The 23,321-nt window shown below is 38.6% G+C and overlaps 3 protein-coding genes across 7 annotated transcripts; 2 read left to right on the forward strand and 1 right to left on the reverse strand.

Moving 5' to 3' along the window:
- Window positions 1–87: 87 nt before the first annotated feature.
- Window positions 88–16,534, forward strand: LOC136348692 (regulator of G-protein signaling 11). Of its 5 annotated transcripts, none has more exons than XR_010733709.1 (16): window positions 88–277; window positions 3,172–3,359; window positions 4,664–4,763; window positions 5,153–5,203; window positions 5,685–5,791; window positions 6,399–6,587; window positions 6,754–6,939; window positions 6,994–7,169; window positions 7,224–7,427; window positions 7,483–7,704; window positions 7,761–8,018; window positions 8,168–8,342; window positions 8,567–9,002; window positions 9,451–9,703; window positions 9,818–14,970; window positions 15,020–16,534. XR_010733709.1 is itself a non-coding variant. In XM_066299765.1 (15 exons), the coding sequence occupies exons 2-14, from the start codon at window positions 3,306–3,308 to the stop codon at window positions 9,705–9,707; spliced, it is 2,415 nt and encodes an 804-aa protein (XP_066155862.1). In that variant the 5' UTR covers window positions 88–277; window positions 3,172–3,305; the 3' UTR covers window positions 9,708–9,729; window positions 9,818–16,534. The 5 variants fall into 5 exon arrangements, 3 of the variants coding, with proteins under 3 accessions (XP_066155862.1, XP_066155863.1, XP_066155861.1); XR_010733710.1 differs by having other exon boundaries at window positions 15,023–16,534; XM_066299765.1 differs by having other exon boundaries at window positions 9,451–9,729; window positions 9,818–16,534.
- Window positions 16,535–16,844: 310 nt separating this feature from the next.
- Window positions 16,845–21,790, reverse strand: Gp93 (heat shock protein 90 Gp93). The gene is made up of 6 exons (XM_066299767.1): window positions 21,611–21,790; window positions 21,347–21,430; window positions 19,410–19,570; window positions 19,119–19,350; window positions 18,642–18,842; window positions 16,845–18,590 (listed from the first exon to the last, which is right to left on the reverse strand). The coding sequence occupies exons 1-6, from the start codon at window positions 21,654–21,656 to the stop codon at window positions 16,975–16,977; spliced, it is 2,340 nt and encodes a 779-aa protein (XP_066155864.1). The 5' UTR covers window positions 21,657–21,790; the 3' UTR covers window positions 16,845–16,974.
- On the forward strand, window positions 19,942–21,043 carry LOC136348696 (uncharacterized). The gene is made up of 3 exons (XM_066299769.1): window positions 19,942–20,205; window positions 20,343–20,478; window positions 20,702–21,043. Exons 1-3 carry the CDS (start codon window positions 20,076–20,078, stop codon window positions 20,823–20,825), a joined length of 390 nt encoding a protein of 129 aa, XP_066155866.1. The 5' UTR covers window positions 19,942–20,075; the 3' UTR covers window positions 20,826–21,043.
- Window positions 21,791–23,321: the final 1,531 nt, after the last annotated feature.

Raw genomic sequence — 23,321 nt, forward strand, 5'->3', positions numbered from 1 at the left:
CGTTGGTCATTTCTGGATCAATATTTCCAAATCCTGGGAAATTGTGCGCGCGCCCATTCCTTCCCCGACCGCCATTACGATGCGAAATATCGAGCCGCCCAGTTGTGCTCCACGGTTTGGCAGTTAGCAATCGGGAAAACTGCATGCGGAATACCGAAAGCCCGTTGCACGGCAGCTGCAGCTGAACGTTTCCATTATCCTGGATATTTTCCCGTCGAAATCGGTGTATGGTGTAAATAACTGTGGCCTCGGATGACTTCTCACGAGCTTGATACTGGTAAGCAGCTTAGCACCGCAATTAACTCACTTAGCTGCGGCGGCATTTCAATCAGTTACACCTAACTGTAGCGGTGTGTAGCTAACAGTCGATGCGTCACAAAAGCAACGGAGGTTTCAGTTATTTTTCATTAGAGACATACCTTAATCGCCAGGGAGCTGACAATATGTCAACTCTCTGGTCCGCTTGTCAGGGAGTTATCGCGGAACTCCTTCATGCGTCGTGATTAGAAAAAAGTACGTAGCAGAGGTGGTCGCTTCTGCGATAGAAACTTTTCGGCGATTTAGTCGGAAACTCATCTCCAATTTCTTCACGCTCATCAAAAGTCCTTTTGAAGCCGTCGCGGCCGTGATGTCACGCGGGTCACGGAAATGGCAAGTTTTCCCCGAATTTCCTTTCTTGTATTGTGATTTTTTTAAGTGACGTACGACTTCGAACCTAAACAGCTAAAGAAACCGTTTTCTAAAAATACTTCCTATAAATAAGCCGAACGTGTAAATATTTAAACGCTTTGGTCTTAATAGTTCCAGATAGCCATGCTTATTCAGAATAGTTTGGTCCATACTATAAATCATTAAAGCAGGAGCATATTAGATATAAGCTGTATACATAGAAGCTTGCATAAACAAATACAAGTGCATTATTACGAGTTTATTCCTCGGAGATGAAACGATCAGTCTTGGACAACACTTACTCCGAAAGGGGGGTAATACGGGACGCGACTGGTTAAAAAGGGCATGTTAATAACGCGATTTAGGGCCAAATGCCTGAAACATGATTCGCGATTAGGAACGATGAGATCTTCGCGTTAAGGAACTGTTTTAGCTTCTAGATAATTTGATATTTTTAAAACTTTTTGATATTCAAATTTGGTAGGAAGCTTTAATAACCTAAATGGAACATGTCGCCGTGGTGACGTCACTTCTGGAAACACCCTAACCCAAATTAGCCTTTGCGGTTTACAAGTGGCGTTTGTTCCGGTGAAAGTAGCCCTCTACGTGCAGCACTTTTGGAACCACCCGGACCTTAAAGAAAATTTTTATTCTCTGAATTGCAGCTTTTCCCGGTTCCCGAAAGCGGTAACTTTGAAAATGAATTTCTAATTCGCCCTCGCTAGTTCTAAAGTTTTCCGGCGGGGTAGCGTTGCATTAATAAGTTAACAACTCGCAGCATACAAGGCGATCTAACTGCCATGACTATCTGCTAAATTTTCAGTTAGAAGGTCGCTTGTTACATGTGCAGCCTCAGTTCTAGACCTGAACCAGTGCAGCCTCAGTTCTATACTTGAATTAGTGCAGCCTCAGTTCTATACCTGAACTAGTGCAGCCTCAGTTCTATACCTGAACCAGTGCAGCTAACTTGGAATTGAATTTCGCTTGCGGCACTGGGTGAGAGGATTGATTTGTAACACTGATCGGATAGTCTTAACTCCCAGTAGCCTGATTCTTGAGATCTCGAGTCGGTGTTAATCGTATCATTTTACCGAGTTCAACCGTGTTATTAAGGCATTCGGCAAGAAAATTTCATAATCTTCGTAAACATCGTTGCGATCCGCAGAGATATCGAAGTTTATTTGCCGGACCCTGATGATAATAAGGTCTTGGCGGAGCAAGATAGCAATGCACTGATTTAGTACGCGCTGGCACTTCTCAAGGTTTCATTTGGAAAATAGCAATTATCGAAATTTCGGATGAAAAAACTTATAACCAGAAGGAACTGATTTTCCAGGGGTTTCTGTTTTGCTGGGAACTCTCAAATTTACGTTCGAAACATTATTTCTTTGAATAATGTCGTGCAAACAGCCGGACAACGTGGTGTGTACTTCTTACGTGGACTTGATATTTGGATTAAAATTTTCAAAAAAAATCATCATAAAACATACCAATATATCAATTTAGGTTTACCTAAACCGTCGGACCTACCTACCGAAACCGAAACGGTCGACTATTCGCCCAATCTTTGTTTTAACGAACAAACAACCCATCGAAGCGGTAGGAGATCAGAAAAAATCTATTTACGGACATTAATAAGGTATTTGATGGGATCTGGTAAAGTGGTCTACTTTACAATCTATACAAACTTCAAACGCCAATATAGCTACTTTATACCATCGGAAAACTACGTTAAAAGAGGCAGCTGAAGGCAGAAATTAACGACGCTCTGTCCCCTTTTCGCCTGAACTAGGACTCCCTCAGGGATGGCCGCTTTCATCCGTCCTTCATAATGTATATATGCCATGTGATATGCAACTTTGGTTTAAAGGACAAAAAACATATAGACAAAACAGCATACGTATTTCCATAAGCTTGTTGCGTTTATTGGACTCGACGAGACAACTGAGGAAGCGATGCAAAGGCTAGACACTAACGGACGATACAAGGACATGGTTCTATGCGGGATCTAAATCATTTTAAAAATACCAACAGACCCATGGTTACAAACGCAGTATTTTCGATACGCTAAGGGTCCTAAAGAAAATAGTAAAATTTAACTCAGAGCATGCGCAAAAGAATGAAAAATGTTAGAACAATTTGAAACTTTTTCACCCCGTACATCAAAAATGATGCGTTGTCGATCGTGGGTCCATTAGCACTTTTTATTGCTTTGCAGAGTACTATCGCCCCTGAAATATCTCCATGATAATACGTTACACCCTTTATGCGGTACTAAAACTGATACCAAGTGTCATCGAAAGCTAACTACCCCTTTTTACTTAAATTGGAGAGCGCGACCCCAAGAATCAACGCAAGTCGTTAGGCTGTGCTTTTGCGTTTTCAAGTCACCTATACGGCTTCGACTTAGAGCAAAAATTAGCTTTATGCTGTTGAGTTGACCAACTGTTCACATTAATTCGATCACATTGAAGGTGTGCCAACTCTAGTTTCACTTTCCAGTTCCAACATAGATGTGGGGGTGAGTGAGGGCCTGATGGGGCGGGGGCAGAGCTCGCCCATGGAGCTCGGCTAGTGTGGCCTGCGTCTGCACGGCCGCCGAGCCCCCCCTCCGCCCTCCCCCGGCCGGCTCACACATGGAGCCTGATCACCGGGATCAACGATGCCTCAGGCCAAAAGCCTTTGACAAAGTAAGTTAGTTAATCCCAAGTCAATTTTAATTAACTGAGTGAGACAGTAAACGAAGCACGTTTTCAAATCCCCAAATCCAAGTCAGAAATGTATTTTTTCGAACACGGTAGAAATGAAAAAATACCCGTCCAACAACCAGGAAGCTACGATTTTATCATTTTTGCAAAGATGCAATACAATATACAGGATGTGCCACAAAGGTTGCGCTGAACTTAATGAGGTTATAGGGGACGTTGTGATGAAGGATTTTTGCGTAGAAACCCTCTTTTAAAAATGGCCAGTTTTGGCTTCAGGGTCATTTTTGCTTAAAAACGTAATGTTGGCTCCTTGGCACCACAAAACTTCACTGTTTAATTCGTTGTTATTAAAACACAGCGTAAAGAACTTATAATCAAAGTTCAACAGCAAAATCCTCAACTTGGTTACGAAAATTTCTTCTCTGAATCATTGAATCCCGCCCCCTAGTAACGCCTGTGAATCTCGCTGCACGAGAAGGGAGGCTTCCATCGCTCTTCCCAACTGCTCCTCTTTGGAGGCTGCTAGAGTTTCATGCACCAATGAGTTGATATAACCCCAGAGGAAAAAATCTAACAGGCTTAAATCCGGGCTTCGCGCCGGCCCCTTGAGAAGCCCATCTTTTCGAATCTGTCGCTCATGAAAATGTTGGTTCAAACGATCCTTCATAGCGCAATGCACGAACAAAACGCACAGGTGTACAGTCACATTGGAAGCAGATTCTGTCCCGGACACCTACAGGAACGATTCGGAAAGCGGACAACATAAAGTCTTTCCAAACATAAATTGAACCATTTTCACAGTTCAAACGCAAATATATGTCGCCAGAGAGACGAATGAGATGCTCTGCACGAAGATGATTATTCATATTTTATCAAAACGCTCCAAGATGTATATGTCTCATGATAGATACATCGCACGTAGGATACTCATTGCATCAATTTCGTTCTTTCACTTACGAGCAGTCTCAAAGGTTCAGATGAAACAAATCTGGAACTTGAAGTGAGAAAATTCCTGAGTCCTGACTTGAGCGTCCTGTGAAATTTCACATCACAACAATTATAGAAATAAAGGGTGAACATTATAAAAAAAAACTCAAGGGGCGGCGAAATATCTTGGAGAAGAACGTCTTGGATAAACTCTGTTACATATCTGGTAATCTCCAGTAAGTTTGAGGGAAAATGCTTTAACTACCGTTTACCGCACTATTGCGAGTCTTTTTATGATCACCCGTCCTAACAATAAAACTTCTAATGGAAATATAATATTATCTGAATATTCGATTTAGATGGAAGAACTGGTCAAAGAAATGCAAGACACGGAATCAGGTGGTGTACCTGTAAGAAGCCAAAAAATATTCTTAACATCCATTCCCGCCGCCTTCATGGGTAAGTAAAGTTTATTTATGCAACATGTGGCGGAACATTTATTTTGCCATGAGCGTGCGATAAAGTCGTTTTGCCATACACGTGATGGTTTACGTCGAACGGATTGAAGTCGAAACGGTACTAATCGCGCAAGACGTGCAATGGCGTGCGCGCTATTCTTAGCCGGCGAATGTGTGCGACAAAGTGAGTTTACCGCACGCTCGGAGGAAATTAAAATTATATTTTATAAATGTTTAAAGATAAAAGTATTCGTAAACTTAAAGATGAGGTGTGTAGCTTCTATTTATATTGTTTTTAGTAGTTTATTCGCATTTGCGCTCTTTTTATCAGCTATAATCGATTCAAATAGGAATTTTAATAACGTTCTCAATTATACGTTTTTATTGCAGGTTACGACTTAATTGAATGGCTTATTATGCGTCTTGAAATTGAAGAATCAGGTAATTAGTTGTCTATAAAGTACACGTTACGCGTCTTAATGTAGCTGAAAAACTATGTCGATAATAGTTCTTTATTTCCCTCTTCCTTCCACATATTTTTAGCCATCGTGTGTGTTACTCATTCATATTATTTCCCCACCTTTATTGAAATCTCCTTTTGTGTGACTGGGTGTGAAGTTTCTATTAACTACCTACAGCTTTCAGTTGTATTTTTACGTTGGTCTCTTATTCCTCATAGATTCCTTACGTTCGTGCTAAAGCACGCACTCTCAGCTGCACATTCATTTGATTGACCTAAAATTGGATCTGAGTAATAGAAAAAAATTTTATGCTGCTCGTTTCTCTACTCAGGGCTCTAAGCCCAGACCAGCGATAATCGAAGTCGGTCTCCACCAACTTTAAGAATACAACTTTAGTTTTAGCCTGAACGTCGTAAAACCTGGCGAAAATCTAAATATTTGACTTTTCTGCTACTTTCCAGAGGCTTTAAACATTGCCAATCAGCTTTGTCAATACGGATACTTTTTTCCTATAAGCGATTCGAAGAACCTTGTTGTGAAAGACGACAGCTCGCTATACAGATTCCAAGTAAGTATGATTGTTTCCGTCCATTACTAGCTTCGGACACCATCATTGGACGTGATGAACAACAGGTTGGCAATCACCCGCGTATCGCTCATTATTTGCTTAGTAAGGTAATCAGCCATGGCTGCGTCATCGTCCTCGCGGTCGTCGAAGTATGATTGTTTCCGTCAATTACTAGCTTCGGACACCATCATTGGGCGTGATGAATAACAGGTTGACAATCACCCGCGTATCGCTCATTATTTGCTTAGTAAGGTAATCAGCCATGGCTGCGTCATCGTCCTCGTGATCGTCGAAGCTTCTTTGGGTTTAATTTATGGTTTACTTAAGAAAGTTCGCTCTCGTCTTATAGAATCTAGTTAAATCGAGTAGTGGAATACATCGCAGATACGCAACAGTTGTGAAATACTTTTGACCCTCACGTCTAGGATCCCTCAGCGCTGCGCGTTTCGGGATTGAAACCGGGTCATAATAATACATTTTGCGCCTTTGTTTATGATATACCGTTCCAAGAACACGATTCCAAAATATTTCGGTTTCGAAAGTCGATCACTGCATTCGATAAAATTTAGTTCGAAAGCATCTATAAGTAATTAGCAATTTCTTTTAGTCACCTTACTTCTGGCCTTGGCGAAACAAACCCCCCGATAATGTCGACTATGCAATTTATCTTACGAAACGATCACTGCGAAACAAACAGAGACACGGCCTGGAAGAATACGAACAGGAAGCTTTTACAAACCTGAGAAGAAACTTATCCAACAAGTGGGACATAATTATGGCCCAAGCTGATGAACAGGTGTGTAGTGCACCTAATTAAAAAGTAGCTCTACACCCGAATCTTAATTAAGTCTTTCAACTCTTCGAAAGAGGACTTAATTTCCTTCGCCATTTACACAGTGTTTGAGATATCTAGAGAAGCACTGTTCGCCTTTAAAACAAACATTTTTTGATTTCTCGCGCAGGTTCGGCATCAAAAGGCCATGAAAAAACCTGACAAGCTGATTAGCGATTCCCAAGAGAAAGCCTATTGGAGAGTGCACCGTCCGCCTCCTGGTATTCCCGGTTCCTTGGAGCAAGTACCCGTGCCCACCAGGTGTTGGAATGGGGTTAAAGCCAGGAAAAAGACAATCGAGGATTGTAAAAGAGAGGTTCGCTTTCATTGTTCTCAAACGTATCTTTTAACTTTGGATATTTCTCTTTAGCTTGAACTGTTCAGGACCAGTTTGTACAGAACCAGAATAAAAATGTCTCAAGCCCTGGAAGGACTAGTTCAACATATCGACACTTATACAGAGTTCGATCCCTTACTGGTCCCTCCCCAACCGTCGAATCCATGGGTAAACGAAGACATCACGTATTGGCAGCTGAACGCACCCTTGTAAGCAACAACGCTTAATTTCCATTCTCTGTTATAATATTATATAAAATTCAGAGTGGATATCCCCACTGATAAAAGAGTGAAGAAGTGGGGCCTGTCCATGGAGGATTTACTCTCTGATCCAACAGGCGTTCAAGAGTTTACAAATTATCTACAGAAAGAAAAGAGCGAGGAAAATATATTGTTTTGGCTGGCGGTGAATGATTTAAGACGAACCTCTCAGTCCCAAGTTTTATGGAAGATTCAAGAGATTTATGAGTAAAAGTTCCGAGCCACGTTAACCGGCATAAATAATTCGATTTGATGGTTTTAGAAACTTTGTGAAACATGGATCTACCAGCGAGGTAAACATCGACAACCAAACCATGGACCAGGTTTTGGAGGGAATGAAAAACAACAGCAGGTTTTGCTTTGATGCTGCTCAGGAACATGTATACAATTTACTTCTGAAGAAAGACTGTTATCCCAGATTCGTGCGCTCCGATTACTACAAACATTTGCTGATCACTGGAGTCCAACCTCTCCAAAAGAAACGGTGGGTATTCTTTCGTTTGCCTATTTTGGAATTTTTCAGTCATTTTCTGGTTTCAGATTTTTCGGTTTCGGTCCTACGAAAAAGAAAGTATCGACATGCACGCAACCAAACCAACCTCAGATATCTCAGCACCCAGGAGTAACTCCAAACACAGGAACTTTGAGCAAACGTCGAGGAAGTGATCGCAGTCTGTCAGGCTCTGCTCATGAAATTTCCCATTTTGGTGTTGGGAGCAGTAGTCATGCAGCGGTGGTCCACGAGACTAAAGTGTCACATTCTCATTCACAAAGCAACTTGAGCGATATACCCTATAGGTGAGTAAAGCTGAGTATTTCAAGTCAAGGGGTTCACTACCTCCCACTTAAGCTGGAAGTAGACACTCTGTGACAGATTTCTTAGAAAGCCCTGTTATCGCTCACGATACATAAAAAAGAGTCCGCAACAAGTTCACGCTTCGTTTCAGAGTTAAAAAACCTGATGCACTTCCGGGGACCTCGACATCAGAGGAAGTTTGTCCGTGGGATGCAACAGCAACTCCTCCGCGAACGCCAACGAAAACCCAAAGAAAATCTCGACGAGTAGACTCAGAGAGCTCATCATCTGATATAAGTGTGGGGGTAGCAGAATTAAGCGAAAAGGTAAAAAACGGCATATACGTATATCTACTGTATTCATTTGCAAGAGGTCTCTAGAGTAATCAGGTGGACTCATTATTACCAATTTCGCCAATTAGAAAAGTCGATCATGCGCCGATCGCTCAAGTAACACTAGTTCAATAAACGGCCGCTTGTGTTTGAATATAATATATTTGGATTCTTACTTTCCTTCCATCGAATCTCTTTCAATTGTATTGTATCGTTAGGTTCAACGCGGTTTACTAACCCAACAGCACACATTAGATTGTGGCAAAAAGCTCCATGTGGAAACGTACGAAACACCTCGTCGTGCCTCGGTCTCAGTACCAATCACCCATAGCAGTGCAGGAGTTGAAAGTTCCCGGAGAAAGGTGTCCTCATTCGAAGACAACAGCACGTCTGCTCTAGAATCTACTGCACCCACCTTTGTGATAGCGAATGAAATAGACAATAATCTCCCGACGAAAGCTTCGGAAAGTCTGGAAGCGAGTAGTAGTGCGAACAATAGCGAAAAAGCTTTGCAAAAAAGTCACGGCATTGCGAAAACTTGCTCAATATCGAGTGGAAACCCCATAATTAGTGTTAGTTCAGTGACGGTTGAAGTTCCGCCAGGATCCGAGTACAAATGTGACGACGGTGACCAGCATAATGTAATCTCTTTGGGTAAGTTATTGACTCAGTTCCGAAAAAAAGGCAAGTTAACTTAGCCAAGAAGATAATTTCCGTAGAATTGATGAAAAAGGGGTAGGTCTAACAAATTCAGGGAAGATGTAAAGATAATGGTCATAACTGGATCATTGAGAAACGTCTTTGTCTCACAATACATGTGAAGCCATAGGGGCAAATCACTGTTGGGTGGCTTGGTTTCTCTGCGAATTATCTTCTAGTTAAAGTTGCCAGAACTTTGATCTATAGTCGCTTTTTCCAAATTAACTACTGGGTGATCAAAGCTAAACTGTTTGGTCAGCAAAGCCTCATTTCCAGAATATATTTCCATGCTCTTTTTAGATTACCAATGAACCTGTCATTTTTGCACTGATCGGGATCCCCAAGCCTCAAATTGGCCCTAAATAAATGAGACTTATTGACACAAACATTAAAACGATTTCAGATAAGAGCAACCATGACACACCAGGTTCAAGTCACTCTGCACCAGTTTCGCCTTCCATACTCATCACTAGGCAAGAACCAAAGGCTCCTTTGGCTGAACCAGACAGCGAGTCACCTGCCAGTGAATTACCCCCTTCTGAGATAGTCGGACCGGGTGATTTAGAATCTTCCGACGAGCCAAAGGAAGACAAGAAACCCGGAGATGCAGAAGAGGATGAGGCCAACAATGCCGACGTGTGCCCATGGGAGGATGAGTAGGTTAACATAATATTAATTGGTAGTAAGTGATATTATTTATGAGTCTGTGTATGGAATTAATGCCTAATGGGGTGTCAGAGGGGTTCCTAATTGGTTCTGGTCTTTTCCAGGGAAAGTTGCAGAGTAAATACACCGTTTGTTAAAAAGTACGCAACGTTGGGATACCTTTAAACGAAATTTATTGCCGTCTCTGTGAAATGATAGGATAACATAAATTAGATTATGTGCCACTATTATAGTGTATTTAAATTGTCAACATAAAACAATAACTGCTGCTACAACACTGGTCGCATAAGTCTGATTGTCTGGGATTTGTGAGGGGAAGAGAGGACAGCGACCGATCAGTTCTTAAATCGTCGACAGCTTTTTGAACGGGGGCAATGTAGAAAGCATTGCTAAAGCTATACGTTTCATCGACATAATGGGTGTCATTAATTTGACATATATAATGCGCACATGAGGCTATTTTTGACAAATTGTGTCCAACAAAAGCAGACCCCATCAAGGAATGACAGATATCATCTTTACGTTCCACGGTCAGGTTTGTTTCTATTTCGCAGCGTTTCTATTGGTTTCGGTAGTTAAATTTCCCAATTTTGTTGATGAGCCAGGACAGTCAAGCCAGAACTATGACTACCACTTGCACATTCCTAAGTAATTCGGGACTCTTTGATTCTGTTTTGAGTAGACTTGCTTAAACGACGTACATGTTTTCTGTAGGCTTCGCTAAAAAATCGATGAACGTTCCGAACGAATTCAAATGCCGTAGTATTTCGTGCGACCAGGTCTTGCTGCATTCTCATTGGCGTTTCATAAATCAAAAACGTTACATGTCCCAACACAAAGAAATCCAAAGGTGTTAAATCGGGCAACCTAGGAGGCCACGGTGCTGGACCACTCTGCCGATCCAATGTTGTCAGAACTGGCTAAGTTTGAGGACGACATTTCGGACTATTACTCTAGTGTTGTTTCGTACAAACAAAAAAAAACGTACTAAAACTCGATAAAGCACATTGTCGCACATAACCGCCTGAGAGCATCACAATGGCGTACCGCCTTAGGGAAATATTTTCGGACGCGCGTTTTTGTACTCGATTGTTTTCGTTTGTTGCACCGAATTACTCCTAGAAGTTTGACCCCAGGGTCCTGAATCACCCTGTATAGAAAGAAAATTCTTGGACATGTACAGTTTTGCTCAAACGGACCGCCCGGCATACCGCGGCTTCGCATTTTTTATGATGAAAATTTAAATTTGTCTTCCAAAATGACCGATATTCCTACCTGCAAAACTCAATAGTGCATATCCTTTATTAGTAACCCAAAAACTAAGATATTGGTTCACGATTTACTCGCCTCATATAAGATGTTTCTAGCTAGATATAAGTGGAACTTAATAATTAATATCTTAAATATATATGTCTAAAGTAACTTACAAAATAGGTAATAACGTTTACAAATAAATATATCTAAATAATCGATAAGAATTAAGAACATCAACTATGAAACCCGCACCGTTAGTGGCGTATCACATGAGATAAGCATACGCCATTAAAGAAATATCATCACGTATAACTGAGTGAGCCCCAAATATGCCTGATGATACCCCTTTTCATTTTTGATGTGTTTTAGGTCGTAAGTTTAGATCATCGTCTTTGGTAGATCTAGTAATTTCGAATGCGAGTGATGTAGCAAGTGATGAGCCGTTCGCCATGGCGAATACACAATTTAATTAAGCACTGTACTCGATTTAAATTATAACGTGATAAAAGAGAAAAAGTGGAGGAAAATAACTTGGAAGTGGATCTGTGCACTGCAGGATCTAGAAATGCACTCTGTTGCGGCTGCACCTTTACGAAAAACCATATCTCAGAAACTAAAGGAGATGGGTACCTATCGCCCCTGCTTGCCTTGCCCCGAAAGATCTCCAAGAATTTTTGAGGGCAGAGCAGTAATTTATTTGGGACTTGGCCTGAAGAGGGCATTCTACACGTTGAAGATCCGAGTGGTAGCAAATACATAGTTTTAACTGGAAAAGAAATCGATAGAGAACGCGTAGGACAAAGCTATTGGAGGAGAGAGATATTAACTAAAGCCGGTATCCCACGGCGCTATCTCGTGATTATAGGAAATTTGGTATGAATATATATACAGAAATTCAAAGATTACAGATTTTGAGTTGATTGCCGTAATGTTTTTGACTATCGTTGGATGAGCAAATTATTAGCAAGCAAGTCTTGCGTAATAGGCCAGCAAGGCTCGCAGGGCCTAGTGCGCACTCATTTAATCTTTTCTGCGGATCGCAACTATCGAATATAAAATGTCGCATTAGATCTAAAAAAAAAAATTGGTTCAATTTGAAAAAAGAAATGCTACTGCAAGGGGGAGATTTCTTGTAGTGTGGCTAGCAGGCCTCCACGACGATCGCACTTTTCATAGAAGTACTGCAGGCCATAACTCGACTTTCGAAATTGTACTATCCGAGATTTTTAGATATGTACCTAGAGATTTAGTGTATCTGAGTGTGTAGCGCATAGTAATAAATATGCAAAAACTTCCATACACGTTTAAACTGTAAAAACAATAACATCGCAACTTTAAAAAGCCGAGGGAGTATGCGGTATGAAGTATAACATCGTATTTATATGTATAATGCTTTTCGCGAGCATCCGCTGGACCAATATTTTATTATTTAGGGCATTATTATAAAGTTTATCAAAATTGGGTATGAATTTGAGTTAGTAACAACATAACCTCAAAGCTATAGCGAAACCTACGTGGTGGTTGTGCTAAGTCGGCTTCCCACGTCGCGGCAAGTTTGGGTAGTTGGATTTCCCAGGGTTTGGTCTCGCAAGTCTCAATACGTTGTTAGAATGAAACAATAATATGGCAAGACTGCCTATAACAATTCGGCACCAAATTTCGGTTGTATTTTTCAATTTGCAAGAGATTTTTTATTGACTTCTCCTATTTTACTCTTTTTGAAGACGCTTTTGAGCAATTCTTATACCAACAGGGGCCCAAAAAAACAAAACCAATTGAGCTTCAACAAAAACAAATAAACAGCGATAAAACAGAAGAAAACAATACGTGGGACGCCGGTGTATTATAGGAAACACATGCCGACTAAAGCCGACGCCGGCGCGCGATAGAGGAAGTCTAAGTAGAACATGAAAAGACGCTCAGAAAGAAATCTACACTTAGATGATCGCTGAGGAGAATCAAGTAAATAATAAAGACGAAGAAAGTACATGTGATGCCGGCTTTACAGGAAGCAGACCTCGATCGAAGCGGGCATTTCACATTTACATTGCGTTTACAGTTCGACGGTTATGGATATAAATTCAATAAAATTGTAAAAGATACGCGACCCATCATGGAGGATTGATGTTGGGTAATGTGGTATCCCGCGACGAGCTGATGACGAGAAAGAATGTCTATTCAATGTAAATGGTTAATTCTCTACTAATTATCAAAGTATGAACACACACGTGTCGTGATAAAGACATAGCGAACCGAAGCACAATTGAACAATCTCAACTTCCAAACTTAGTTTCATTCATCCCTTTCTTGTTCACAACGTGGGAATCCGGCTTTAGGGCTAGGGCAGACATTTTCATTGATCGTAATTATGCGCACGCAATTGAACAAACCACGACCGGCCTCTTTTCATTTAAATATACGGATTTTTACGGCATGTTACTTAACGTTTCCCAATAAGGGTTAAAATCCAAACGTCCCCTTTCAAATTACAAGTAATCAGACTCCACTGAGCGACAATTTCCATTTTCTCATCAACATTGAAAGTCAATCAAAAAGGGGAAATTAAATTGGTTTTGAATTGGAAATGGGCAAATTTCACTTCCAAGTGCGAATAAATGCGCATGGAACATGAATATGCAGTTCGTAGTAGGGAAGTTGGGCCTATTAATGTACGTTTCAAGGCTCCTTTAATGTTGTAGAATGATGTTCAACAGGATGGACATTTTTACAGGAATAAGCAAAGATGCAAAGACGTGTGAGACATTAGAATCATAATTAATGTTCGGGTTTGATTTCGTGAACACTAAACACTAAAATCAAGCTGTTGGATATTCAAAAGAGTTCGGTTATTGACGAAAGGCATTTTTTTACGATATTTGTTTATATACCTTGCTTATTGCTGAGAAAGTTCAAATTCATAAAGTAGTGTATTACTATGTGCGTATATAAGTAACAGGAGTCATGTTTGTCGTAAGTACATAATATAGAGTATAGCTGGCGATTATAAGGGTGTTTTAAATGCCATACGTTTAAGTTTTATGTAAGCTGCCGAATTATACTTAACAAAAATTTATTTATTCCAAGGAATTTGCTGATTTTAACTATTGATATACAGTGTGGCCATTTTAGATAGCTGGGCCTTATGCAGAGTCGTCAGAGCCCATTACAAACGGTTGTCGTCAAAGAAAGTTAAGTAGGTGTTGCAATGTCACAGGTATGTCTTGGACAGGTTTATCCGCTGATCTGTTGTCAGGCAGACGTTTGATGGTCTACAGATATCAACAGTTCAAGTGAAAACGTAGGTGTTGCGCAAATGGAAGAAGGACCGTACAATGTTTAATGCACCTCCGATAAAGACCAAGAAGCTCAGCGGAGTCGATCCGGTGGGCGTCTCCATTTCGACGTTTAGATTAGTATCGGTTTCGCTGCCTTCGCGGCTACAGAGACTCTTAAAAGTATCAGAGACCAATGCAGCAATGTGAATAAATAAATAAATAAATAAAAATTAATCCGTCACTAAACTATGAAACATTCTGAAACGGTGAAAGATCCGACAAGACGCTGGACTGACTCCGCCCACTTCAGCCGCTATTTGCGCGACTCGCTCTGTTGGTCTTTGTCAGAGGTATGTTAAAACTCGTGCAGTCCTTCTCGCACTCGCACAATCCCTATTTTCACTTGAACCGGTCGTACCTGCATGGTAAGTGACTCAATCATCGCCCTACGTTTGCGATTCCGAGCGATTTTCTTTGAAGATCACCCGTTATTTCGCTTGGTATTTTAGTCTGTTTGCTTCGAGACGATAGAGAACGTGGCAAAGATAGAGCCGATACATGTTCGGGAATTAGTTATATAGATAAATCGGTGTAAAAAAATCATAATAAGAATAGTGGTTCTTTTAAAACTGTTTCCGCTTATCCGTAAATAAGAGATAATGGTGTAGAGACAATATATGCAGTTGAAGTATAATTGGCTATGCTGTATGTCTGTCAGAGTTTAAAGGGTAAGTTTAAATAATTGTCATATTTTATGCCTTTAATTAGTTTCGTTAGTAGGTGATGTATGGCCTTAAAAAGCAGTTACAATATCGGTTACTAACTGTAAATAAAAACAGTTGTACAGGAGTTTCCTGCAGGAATTAAATCACCATTAAGTTGAAGCAATGCGGTTTCTCATGTCAACATCATCTTTGGAATCGGGAAGAAATGTGGTCTCAAACCGCCGAAACGCACCACTCAGCATGACACATGTACGTTTGTCCCGTGTTGCAACTTGACCTAACCACATGTAATGAGAGTCGCTGTTGTAATACATATGCGACGACTGACGCAGGAAACCCTGTAATAGTGTTACGATTATTATTGTCTGAGTTACAGTTTTCGATGACATCAGTTTACTGAAATCTACTATTCAACTTGTGGCTTGAGTACAAGTTAGTAAACCTGATAGTTAATGTCATTAAAACGCGTAAAAGAAATCAAAATTATTTTTTCCGCCGGCTGACCGTTAACACGTTTGCTTAATGTCGACAAAATGAATCATTAATGATCCGCTTTAACGCTCAGTTTTTCGATTGTTTTATTTCGATGCCCCATTTTCTCATAGCCAACTAAGTACACACAAAATCGACAAATTCGTTGTTATCGTCCTACAGGTGCAGATGTTTACACCGTATGTTTTTCTGTTCCACAGCATGGTTCCGTCGCCATCACAGTTTGAATTTCTTGACATACGTCCAGAAATACTCTCAGGGACGGAGGACTGCGGTCTCGCGTTCCTACTAAACTTGCATTTCAATTTACGAATTACTTTCCTCACGTTAAAACCGGAGTTTTGTTTTCTTAACGAACCCTGACAATGCCTGCAGTCGGCGGAAAATTACCCTAACTCGTGTATTATCGGGCGATTAATACACTTGTTGGTTAAATATCTATAAATTAATTTACAGATTGCTTCAAGTTATTATTGTAATACTCTCTTAGAAAGAAAATATTACAATTGCGTATATTATGTAAATAATAGTAATGTAAAATAACAATGTGTTACATACGCCGTCGGCACTTCTCAAGAGGAAGAAGTTGCTAATGAACTAGCTCGTTAATTTATATTAGATTATTTTAGTCGGCGGCTGGTTCATGAAAACAGAAAAAAAGAATGAATCGTGTGGTACACATGCATGGTGATTCACCTGCAATTCCCACTACAAACGTTAGATCACAACATAACAACATTACGTGAATCTCAAAATTTACCCATTTTTGTTGCCTAAATTCGTTGGAAGAGAACCTTCCGATAAAATCTTAGTTTCTTTGTTCTCAGTGAATTGAAGTCTGTACGGTAATTTTTAATGCGTCGAGATGAATCACCGTGTATAAGATTATTGTTAAACTTATTCACTACGTTATTCATTAGTGATGTACATAATTTTATAAATACATGTATTGTTTATTTTTAAGAAAGATGTTAAACTTAAATGTTAAATATTTAGTTCTTAGCATTGTTAATGATGATGTTATTATCTATATGTAGATTGTAAAATAATATGAAAGTCTTTAAAAAATCCATAATTTGTATTAATTTGACCGCTAGGCGATTTCCCAATTAAAAAACGTTTAGTGATTTCTTGTGATCAATACTTATACAGGGTCCACGACCTGAGACGTCTAGTGCAGCCGAAGGCTATCTTGGGTGTCATTTCAGTATTTACTCCAGACGCATTTTGGAGGAGAAATACCAAACTATGCACATGCAAGATGAGATGAACAGAAATATACTTTCACAACCGTATCTTTATTCACCTGACATAACCGGGAATTATATTGGATTTACTTCATCGATCTTTACCTCGTTTACTTCAAATAAACATATACACCAGCCTAACGTAAATAGGACACTTTATTTTAAAGTAAATAATTTACAAAAGACAGTCTTTATCGTTGTTCTAAAACAACAAAATAATTTATCAACATATCGCAATCTCACACATATGTAAAACCTACACATTACTCTATAGCTCATCGTGGTCCGCCTCATCTTCCCTTTCGGCCGCCTCAGCGTCCTCAGATCCGATTTCATCGGAAACGTCTTCTTCCTCTTCTACTTGTTCATCAAGAGAAACACCCAGAGTTTTGCGCATCATCGCTTCGATAGACTGTGCAAAATCTGAGGTTTCTTTCAACATATAACCCGACCTTAAAGTGGCAGTTCTAAAGAGCATTACAGCCATGTCTTTCGCGTTGGGATCGCTGGGATCGTCACTCACTCTCTTTAGCAGCTCTTTTATTAAGGGATGTCTAGGGTTAACTTCCAAGGTTTTCTTTTGGTTTAAATAGTAGGACCTTTGAGGATCGTCGGCTTTTTGATGAGCGTTGGAAACCGCTAATCTTTCCATGTTTCCAGTCCACCCGAACATGCTGGCTACTAGCGCACATGGGGAATCGCTTAATCTTTCGGAAATTGTAGCTTTAGAGATGTACTCTTTTAAAACATCATCAGCAAGCCATTTGGTCAGAGGTTCGTAGCTCTTCTGCAACTGTTCCAATCGTTCTTTTCCCCCTTCACTCTCAGTCAAACTGAACCCTTCTTTAGCTACATTTTGGAACTTTTTGCCGTCAAATTCTGGAATTGCCGATATCGCGTACTCATCCACGGCTTCCGTTAAGTACAACACCTCATAGCCTTTTCTCAATAGTCTCTCGGCGAAGGGAGACTTCTTCACTTCATCCTTGCTAGAGCCGGCTATATAAAAGATCTTATCCTGTTTGGGCTTCATGCGACTTACATAATCCGACAATGAAGTCAATTTATCACTGTTTGAAGACAGGAACATTAGTAATTTAGCCAATCGAGTCCTATTTGCGGGATCTTCGATGATTCCCAACTTGATGTTTGTAGAGTATTCCTTCCAGAATTTTTCGTATTCGTCTGCAGGAATCTTTTTGAGCATATCCAGTACTTTTCGGACCAACTTCTTCTTGATTACTTTAATAAGTTTGTGTTGTTGTAGAGTTTCACGAGAGACGTTCAATGGCAAATCGTCAGAATCAACAACACCTCTGATAAAACTTAAGAAAGAAGGCATCATGTCGTTGAATTCATCGGTGATAAAAACGCGTCTGACATATAACTTAATGTTATCAGTCTTGGTGCCGTATCGATTGAAACTTTCTGAAGGCTGCACCGTTGGAACGTATAATAAAGCTTTGAAGGTAACTTCTCCTTCGGCGACAAAGTGAATTTTAGACAAAGGATCTTTGTCGTCTTTCGTCAAAGCTCTATAGAACTCACTGTATTCTTTATCTTCAACTTCCGAAGGCTTTCTGGTCCAGATTGGCTTGCTGTCATTGAGAATTTCCCAATCCCAAACAGTTTTAGAGACCTTCTTTGTCTTTGGTTTATCTTCCTTTTCCTCCTCAACAGCTGCATCTTCTTCATCTTCTATGGGCTTCGATGGCTTTTCTTCTTCCTCCTCTTCAATAGGTTCTTCTACAGTTTCGGTGTGACTAGTCCACAAATAAATGGGGAAGTTAATAAACTGTGAATACTTTTTGACTAAATTCTTAATGGTTTCATGCTCCAAGAAATCTTTAGCTTCCGGTTTCAGCTGCAAGCTTACAGTGGTACCTGAAAATAATCAATAAAAACACTTTATTATACAAAAGTAAGCAATTTTACCTCTCTTCAAAGAATCTCCTCTGGGATCATCTGCAATTGTGTAGCTGTTTGAGTCGGATTCCCAAATATATTGGTTATCGTCGTTGTGCTTCGAGGTCACGATAACTTTATCGGCCACCAAGAACGCTGAATAGAATCCGACCCCGAATTGCCCGATCATGTCGTTAAGTTCTTGTGTAGACTCGGCGTTTTGCATTTTACCTGAAAATTAATGGAAACCTTCAAGTGACATACGAATATGTTTTTTACGTGCGATATTGGAAAATATTCCAGAATGCTTAAAAGCTTAAAATCAAAGGTGTAAGGCACTTTAGTTCATACATGGTAAAATAGTACAGCAGAACTGAAAAGAGAATTGAATAGAGCAATGCGAAACGGTAATGGAACGTCGTGAGTCATGTTAACTGTAAGCAATGACCCATTGCCGTAATAGTGAACCCATGGGGCTACATTACAGTTGCCCAGATTATAGCCTACCTAAGAATTCTGCAGTTCCAGACTTGGCAATGGTACCCAAATTGTTAACTAGATCAGTTTTGGTCATTCCAATCCCCGTATCGGTAATATGTAACATTCCCGAGTCCTTATCAGTCTTAATTCGAATGTTTAAATCCGAGGTTGTATCTAATACTGATTTATTAGTTAAAGAGAGCAATCTTATTTTATCTAATGCGTCTGAGGCGTTCGAGATGAGTTCTCTCAAGAAGATCTGAAGTGAAAAATAGAATATTATTGAAAATAATCCAAATTAGTCAGTATTTGACTTACCTCTTTGTTTCGATATAAGGAATTGATAATGAGTTTCATCATCCGATTAACTTCAGTTTGGAAAGTGAACTTTTCCGCCTTCTCCCGAAGCTCCTTAAGTTGGGCGACGTTGAGACCGTCGAGTTTGATGGCTTCTTCTTCTCGTTGGACAACTTCATCATCTGGAAATGAATTACATGTAGATTTTAAGGTGCTTGCCAATGCGTCAGTGCCAGCAAATATTCAGGTTTTCCTAGGGCATATTTTTGTTTAGATTACAGCATATTTCTTCTATAAAAAGATAGTCCATTATAATAAGTATACAAATATATACTGAGCATTTTTTAATGAAGTTAAGCTTAATTAAAAACAAACATACTGAAAATGTTAATAATCTGTGCTATGTAGCTGGGGATACCCCTATAAAGCCTTGGGTAAAAAATATATTTCCTTATCTCTGCGTACGCAATACGTGGGAAATAAAAATCCATTGAACTAGAATGTCTTTCGATATCATTTCTGAATCGTTAACAATGTAATATTTTGACATCTTGGTAAATTTTGTGTACATTTTAGCAATAAGTGTGTCGGAAATAGATGATCTTTTGATTCTTTTAAATAAATTCAAATTTTACTTCTGAATTGGTGCAATTTTAATTCTTGTCTCGCTTCAGTATTGATCAAACAATGGCCGTAAATTATAACATTAGTGGTGAAGAATTGAGGGATGATAAACCACCCCCATTTAAGTTGTGTTTTATTGAAAAAAGCATATTAGGCCAGTCTAACTTGAAAATAGGAAAACCTTTAAATATTGGTAAGAAATTTACTTTAATTAACTTTCCGTAATAGATTAAAAATTAATTTTTCTAAATACTATTCAGAGTTATCGTCTTCGCGATTGTTATTTATTTAGATTTTTGCTTTGAAATTAACCGATCATGTGCGTTTCAGAGCCAATTGTGTCGGAAAAGTTTTACGACACGAGAACTAAAGTTGTGAGTGCAGAGTTGGTAAAAAAATACGTCGACATATTTAAAAAAGCAGAATTGTTCCAGAAAGGATCTCTACCAAAGACGGAAAACGAAAAGTAAGGGGAACATCGTGCAATTAAAACGTTTTAGGGCAGTAATAGTAAGGAATGTAGTCATAGTGGCAAAATGACATTATAAGGTGTTATAGATAATTCAAAAATCTTGTGATTCTAAGTAATCAAAGTTTTAAATAGTATAGTTTTAACCTTGAGTAAGTAATGTATGTGAAAATACATATATCTAAGTAGCTTTACCCTAAAAATATTGTTCTACTTCTAGGTATGGATGGTACCAAGTAAATCTGACTGATGCTGACCGAAAAGATAGGAGACTCTTTGCTCATAAAATGACTAACATAGTTGTTAAGGAACATCTCATGAACTATGCAAAAATTAGGGAATAATTATTCATTACCTAGTTGTACAAGATATTAATTACATTTTAGACATGCTATGAATATTTCATGTGATTGTCTTATCACAAGGCATTGGACAGTGCACAAATAAATAATGGGATTGCTGTTACAAAAAAAAATCATATAAGGGCTACTGTAATAGCAAAATTTAGCTCATTTGAAAAATTATAATTTCTCATTCAGAGTTTTTGTCATTCGCAGCAAATATTCTTTATCCCATATAGAATAATTCTTTGATTAAAAAAAAAAAACATTAAAACTGTTGAACAATGGAATAAAGTTTGCAGAAATGTAAAAATACTGATACAATATTGGTTGCATTCCATATATATTATCTTCTAGATAAAGTTGGCAATACTTTCATTTATTGGCCCTTAGGGAGGTTTAAAAACACATATATACTGTTTTTCAGAATATTTGTGTTGCTTTTCCCTAAACTATAACAGTTTTTTTTATAGTTCTTGTTGTTTGATTGTATACAAGAGAAAGTACATGTTTCTACGACTTACCAGTTCTAGAACCTTCCTTACTGGCTCCCAGATCTGCATCTACGATGGGAGTATCTTCCACATCCAAATCAGCCTTTGCCGCCCCTTAAAACATAATGAAATTTGAAATATTGTGGACCCAGAATCATAAACAATTCAATTGTAATTCAAACAGAAAACAATGACATATTTTGTAATAAAAACTAAAAGTGCTCTAAATGAAGAAATGTACTTGAATTTCCAGGTTGCAAATTGAATTTTAAAAACATAATGGAAAACACTTACCGATAAGACTGAATGCTAGCACACACACAATAAGTAACTGCTTCATTTTTGCAGCCGGGCGAATATCAATTTATATCATTAAAAACGGATTTATCAATTAAACTAAACACAATTCTAACACAACTCGCCGGAATAAGATGAAGCCGAACGTTGAATGCTGAATGAACAAACGTCAACTTTTGACATACACATACACAATTATAACTTACTCCGACCAATCACAATGAACCACGGACTTCCTGACGTGGTGTGAAAATTATGCGTTGCGAATGAAACGACGCTGTTGCCATACCGGTACAAATGGCCATTTATGATTGGTTTGGTGATTTGCCGCGTAAAATCCGAGATTTAAAAACCGTGTGTAGTGACTTTACAAATCAATGACTGATTTAATCTGTTTATTTTATTTAACTAGTTTTCAGTTCAAAAATGATTTTGATGGATTAAAACTACGTTATGTAGAAATTTACACAAACAACACAAGACCTGTCGTTCGATTTAATTTAAGCCAGCTATTTGTGGCACGACAATAACTAAAAATACCTATGTTTTTTCCACAAAAAAATTTCACGAAATCTATAAACTTCTTAAACAAATTATTTACTTGAACTAACCTTTACCTACTAATCACGATAACTGACACACTAATAATGTATGAAAGAGGTCTGGAAATTACATACAAATAGTTTAGAAGACTATTGCTAAAGTTAAAGTTACTTTTCATTTCGATCAAAAACCGTAAACTCTTCATTATTGAGATACAATGCGCTAAACTTGAAGATTTCTTTTAATTTACTAGAGAATTGTTTCGGATTTTGCAATATTAAATTTAAAATTAGTACATAGTTACAGGGTGTTCCGTGTAAGCGGACTACCAGGTATTTTCTTTTCCATGGTAGAATTTTCAAATATAAATGGAAGATATTAAAGATGTTGATTTCATTTTATTCCATGTACAATTACAACCATATTTTTGCGTTTTAGTAATGTTAATTTGTTGGCACATCAGGCATTAATCCGTGGGGACGCAATCGTAAGAAGTGTATGACAATACTGTATGAGAAAAAAAACAAAAGATGTAATGCTGAACTCTTACATTGACGTATAGAGTGGTCCATGAGGGATTCTCTATCTTGAAAACTGTGAGAGATGTAACAAAAAGTAAAATATAAGTTTCTATAGATAAGCAAGAATTTTCTTACTTCAAATAATGCGCATATATTGACTTTTCCATTTTACACAACATTGTTAGAATGCTTTATGTATCATATCCTATATCAATTACCAAACTATTTTAGAGATATCAACTTTTTAAATTGAACAAAACAACAGCTTTAAGCCATTAAAATTTTTATTGAATTTTTTTGTACCTCTTACAGCATTAAAGAAATGGTGCGGGATGGTCACCATGTACATTAACGGTAATTGCACTACTAGTGAATAAATAAAAAAATGCCCATTTCATTGCAAAACCATTGAGGGGCTACCGACGATAATTCATAACGTATTTCTGAGGGTCTTTTCTACGTCCTATTTTTAAGAATAATATTATAGAAAATGTTTAAAACTTTGGTTTAGTTTAATCGAGAGGTTAGGGCAAATATTGAAGAAATATAACACAGGGCCAGAAAGAACTAGCAAAAAACATATTTAAGTTTAATATAAACTTTTTTATTCGCACTAAATTGAAGTATAAATAAAACTAAGTATA

This window comes from Euwallacea fornicatus, chromosome 34 (assembly GCF_040115645.1).
Source record: "Euwallacea fornicatus isolate EFF26 chromosome 34, ASM4011564v1, whole genome shotgun sequence".
Taxonomy (NCBI): Eukaryota; Metazoa; Arthropoda; class Insecta; order Coleoptera; family Curculionidae; genus Euwallacea; species Euwallacea fornicatus.

Bases quoted from the DNA above. Each gene is read 5' to 3' on its own strand.
- LOC136348692 (XM_066299764.1), top strand. From the start codon at position 3,306: ATGGAGCCTGATCACCGGGATCAACGATGCCTCAGGCCAAAAGCCTTT. The intron at 5,792-6,398 runs GTAAGTATGATT...AATTTCTTTTAG, and splicing joins GCTCGCTATACAGATTCCAA to TCACCTTACTTCTGGCCTTG. The intron at 8,019-8,167 runs GTGAGTAAAGCT...GCTTCGTTTCAG, and splicing joins TTGAGCGATATACCCTATAG to AGTTAAAAAACCTGATGCAC.
- LOC136348696 (XM_066299769.1), top strand. From the start codon at position 20,076: ATGGCCGTAAATTATAACATTAGTGGTGAAGAATTGAGGGATGATAAA. The intron at 20,206-20,342 runs GTAAGAAATTTA...TGTGCGTTTCAG, and splicing joins AGGAAAACCTTTAAATATTG to AGCCAATTGTGTCGGAAAAG. The intron at 20,479-20,701 runs GTAAGGGGAACA...TTCTACTTCTAG, and splicing joins CCAAAGACGGAAAACGAAAA to GTATGGATGGTACCAAGTAA.
- Gp93 (XM_066299767.1), bottom strand. From the start codon at position 21,656: ATGAAGCAGTTACTTATTGTGTGTGTGCTAGCATTCAGTCTTATCG. The intron at 19,351-19,409 runs GTAAGTCAAATA...TTTTCACTTCAG, and splicing joins CCTTATATCGAAACAAAGAG to ATCTTCTTGAGAGAACTCAT. The intron at 18,843-19,118 runs GTAGGCTATAAT...ATTAATTTTCAG, and splicing joins TGGAACTGCAGAATTCTTAG to GTAAAATGCAAAACGCCGAG.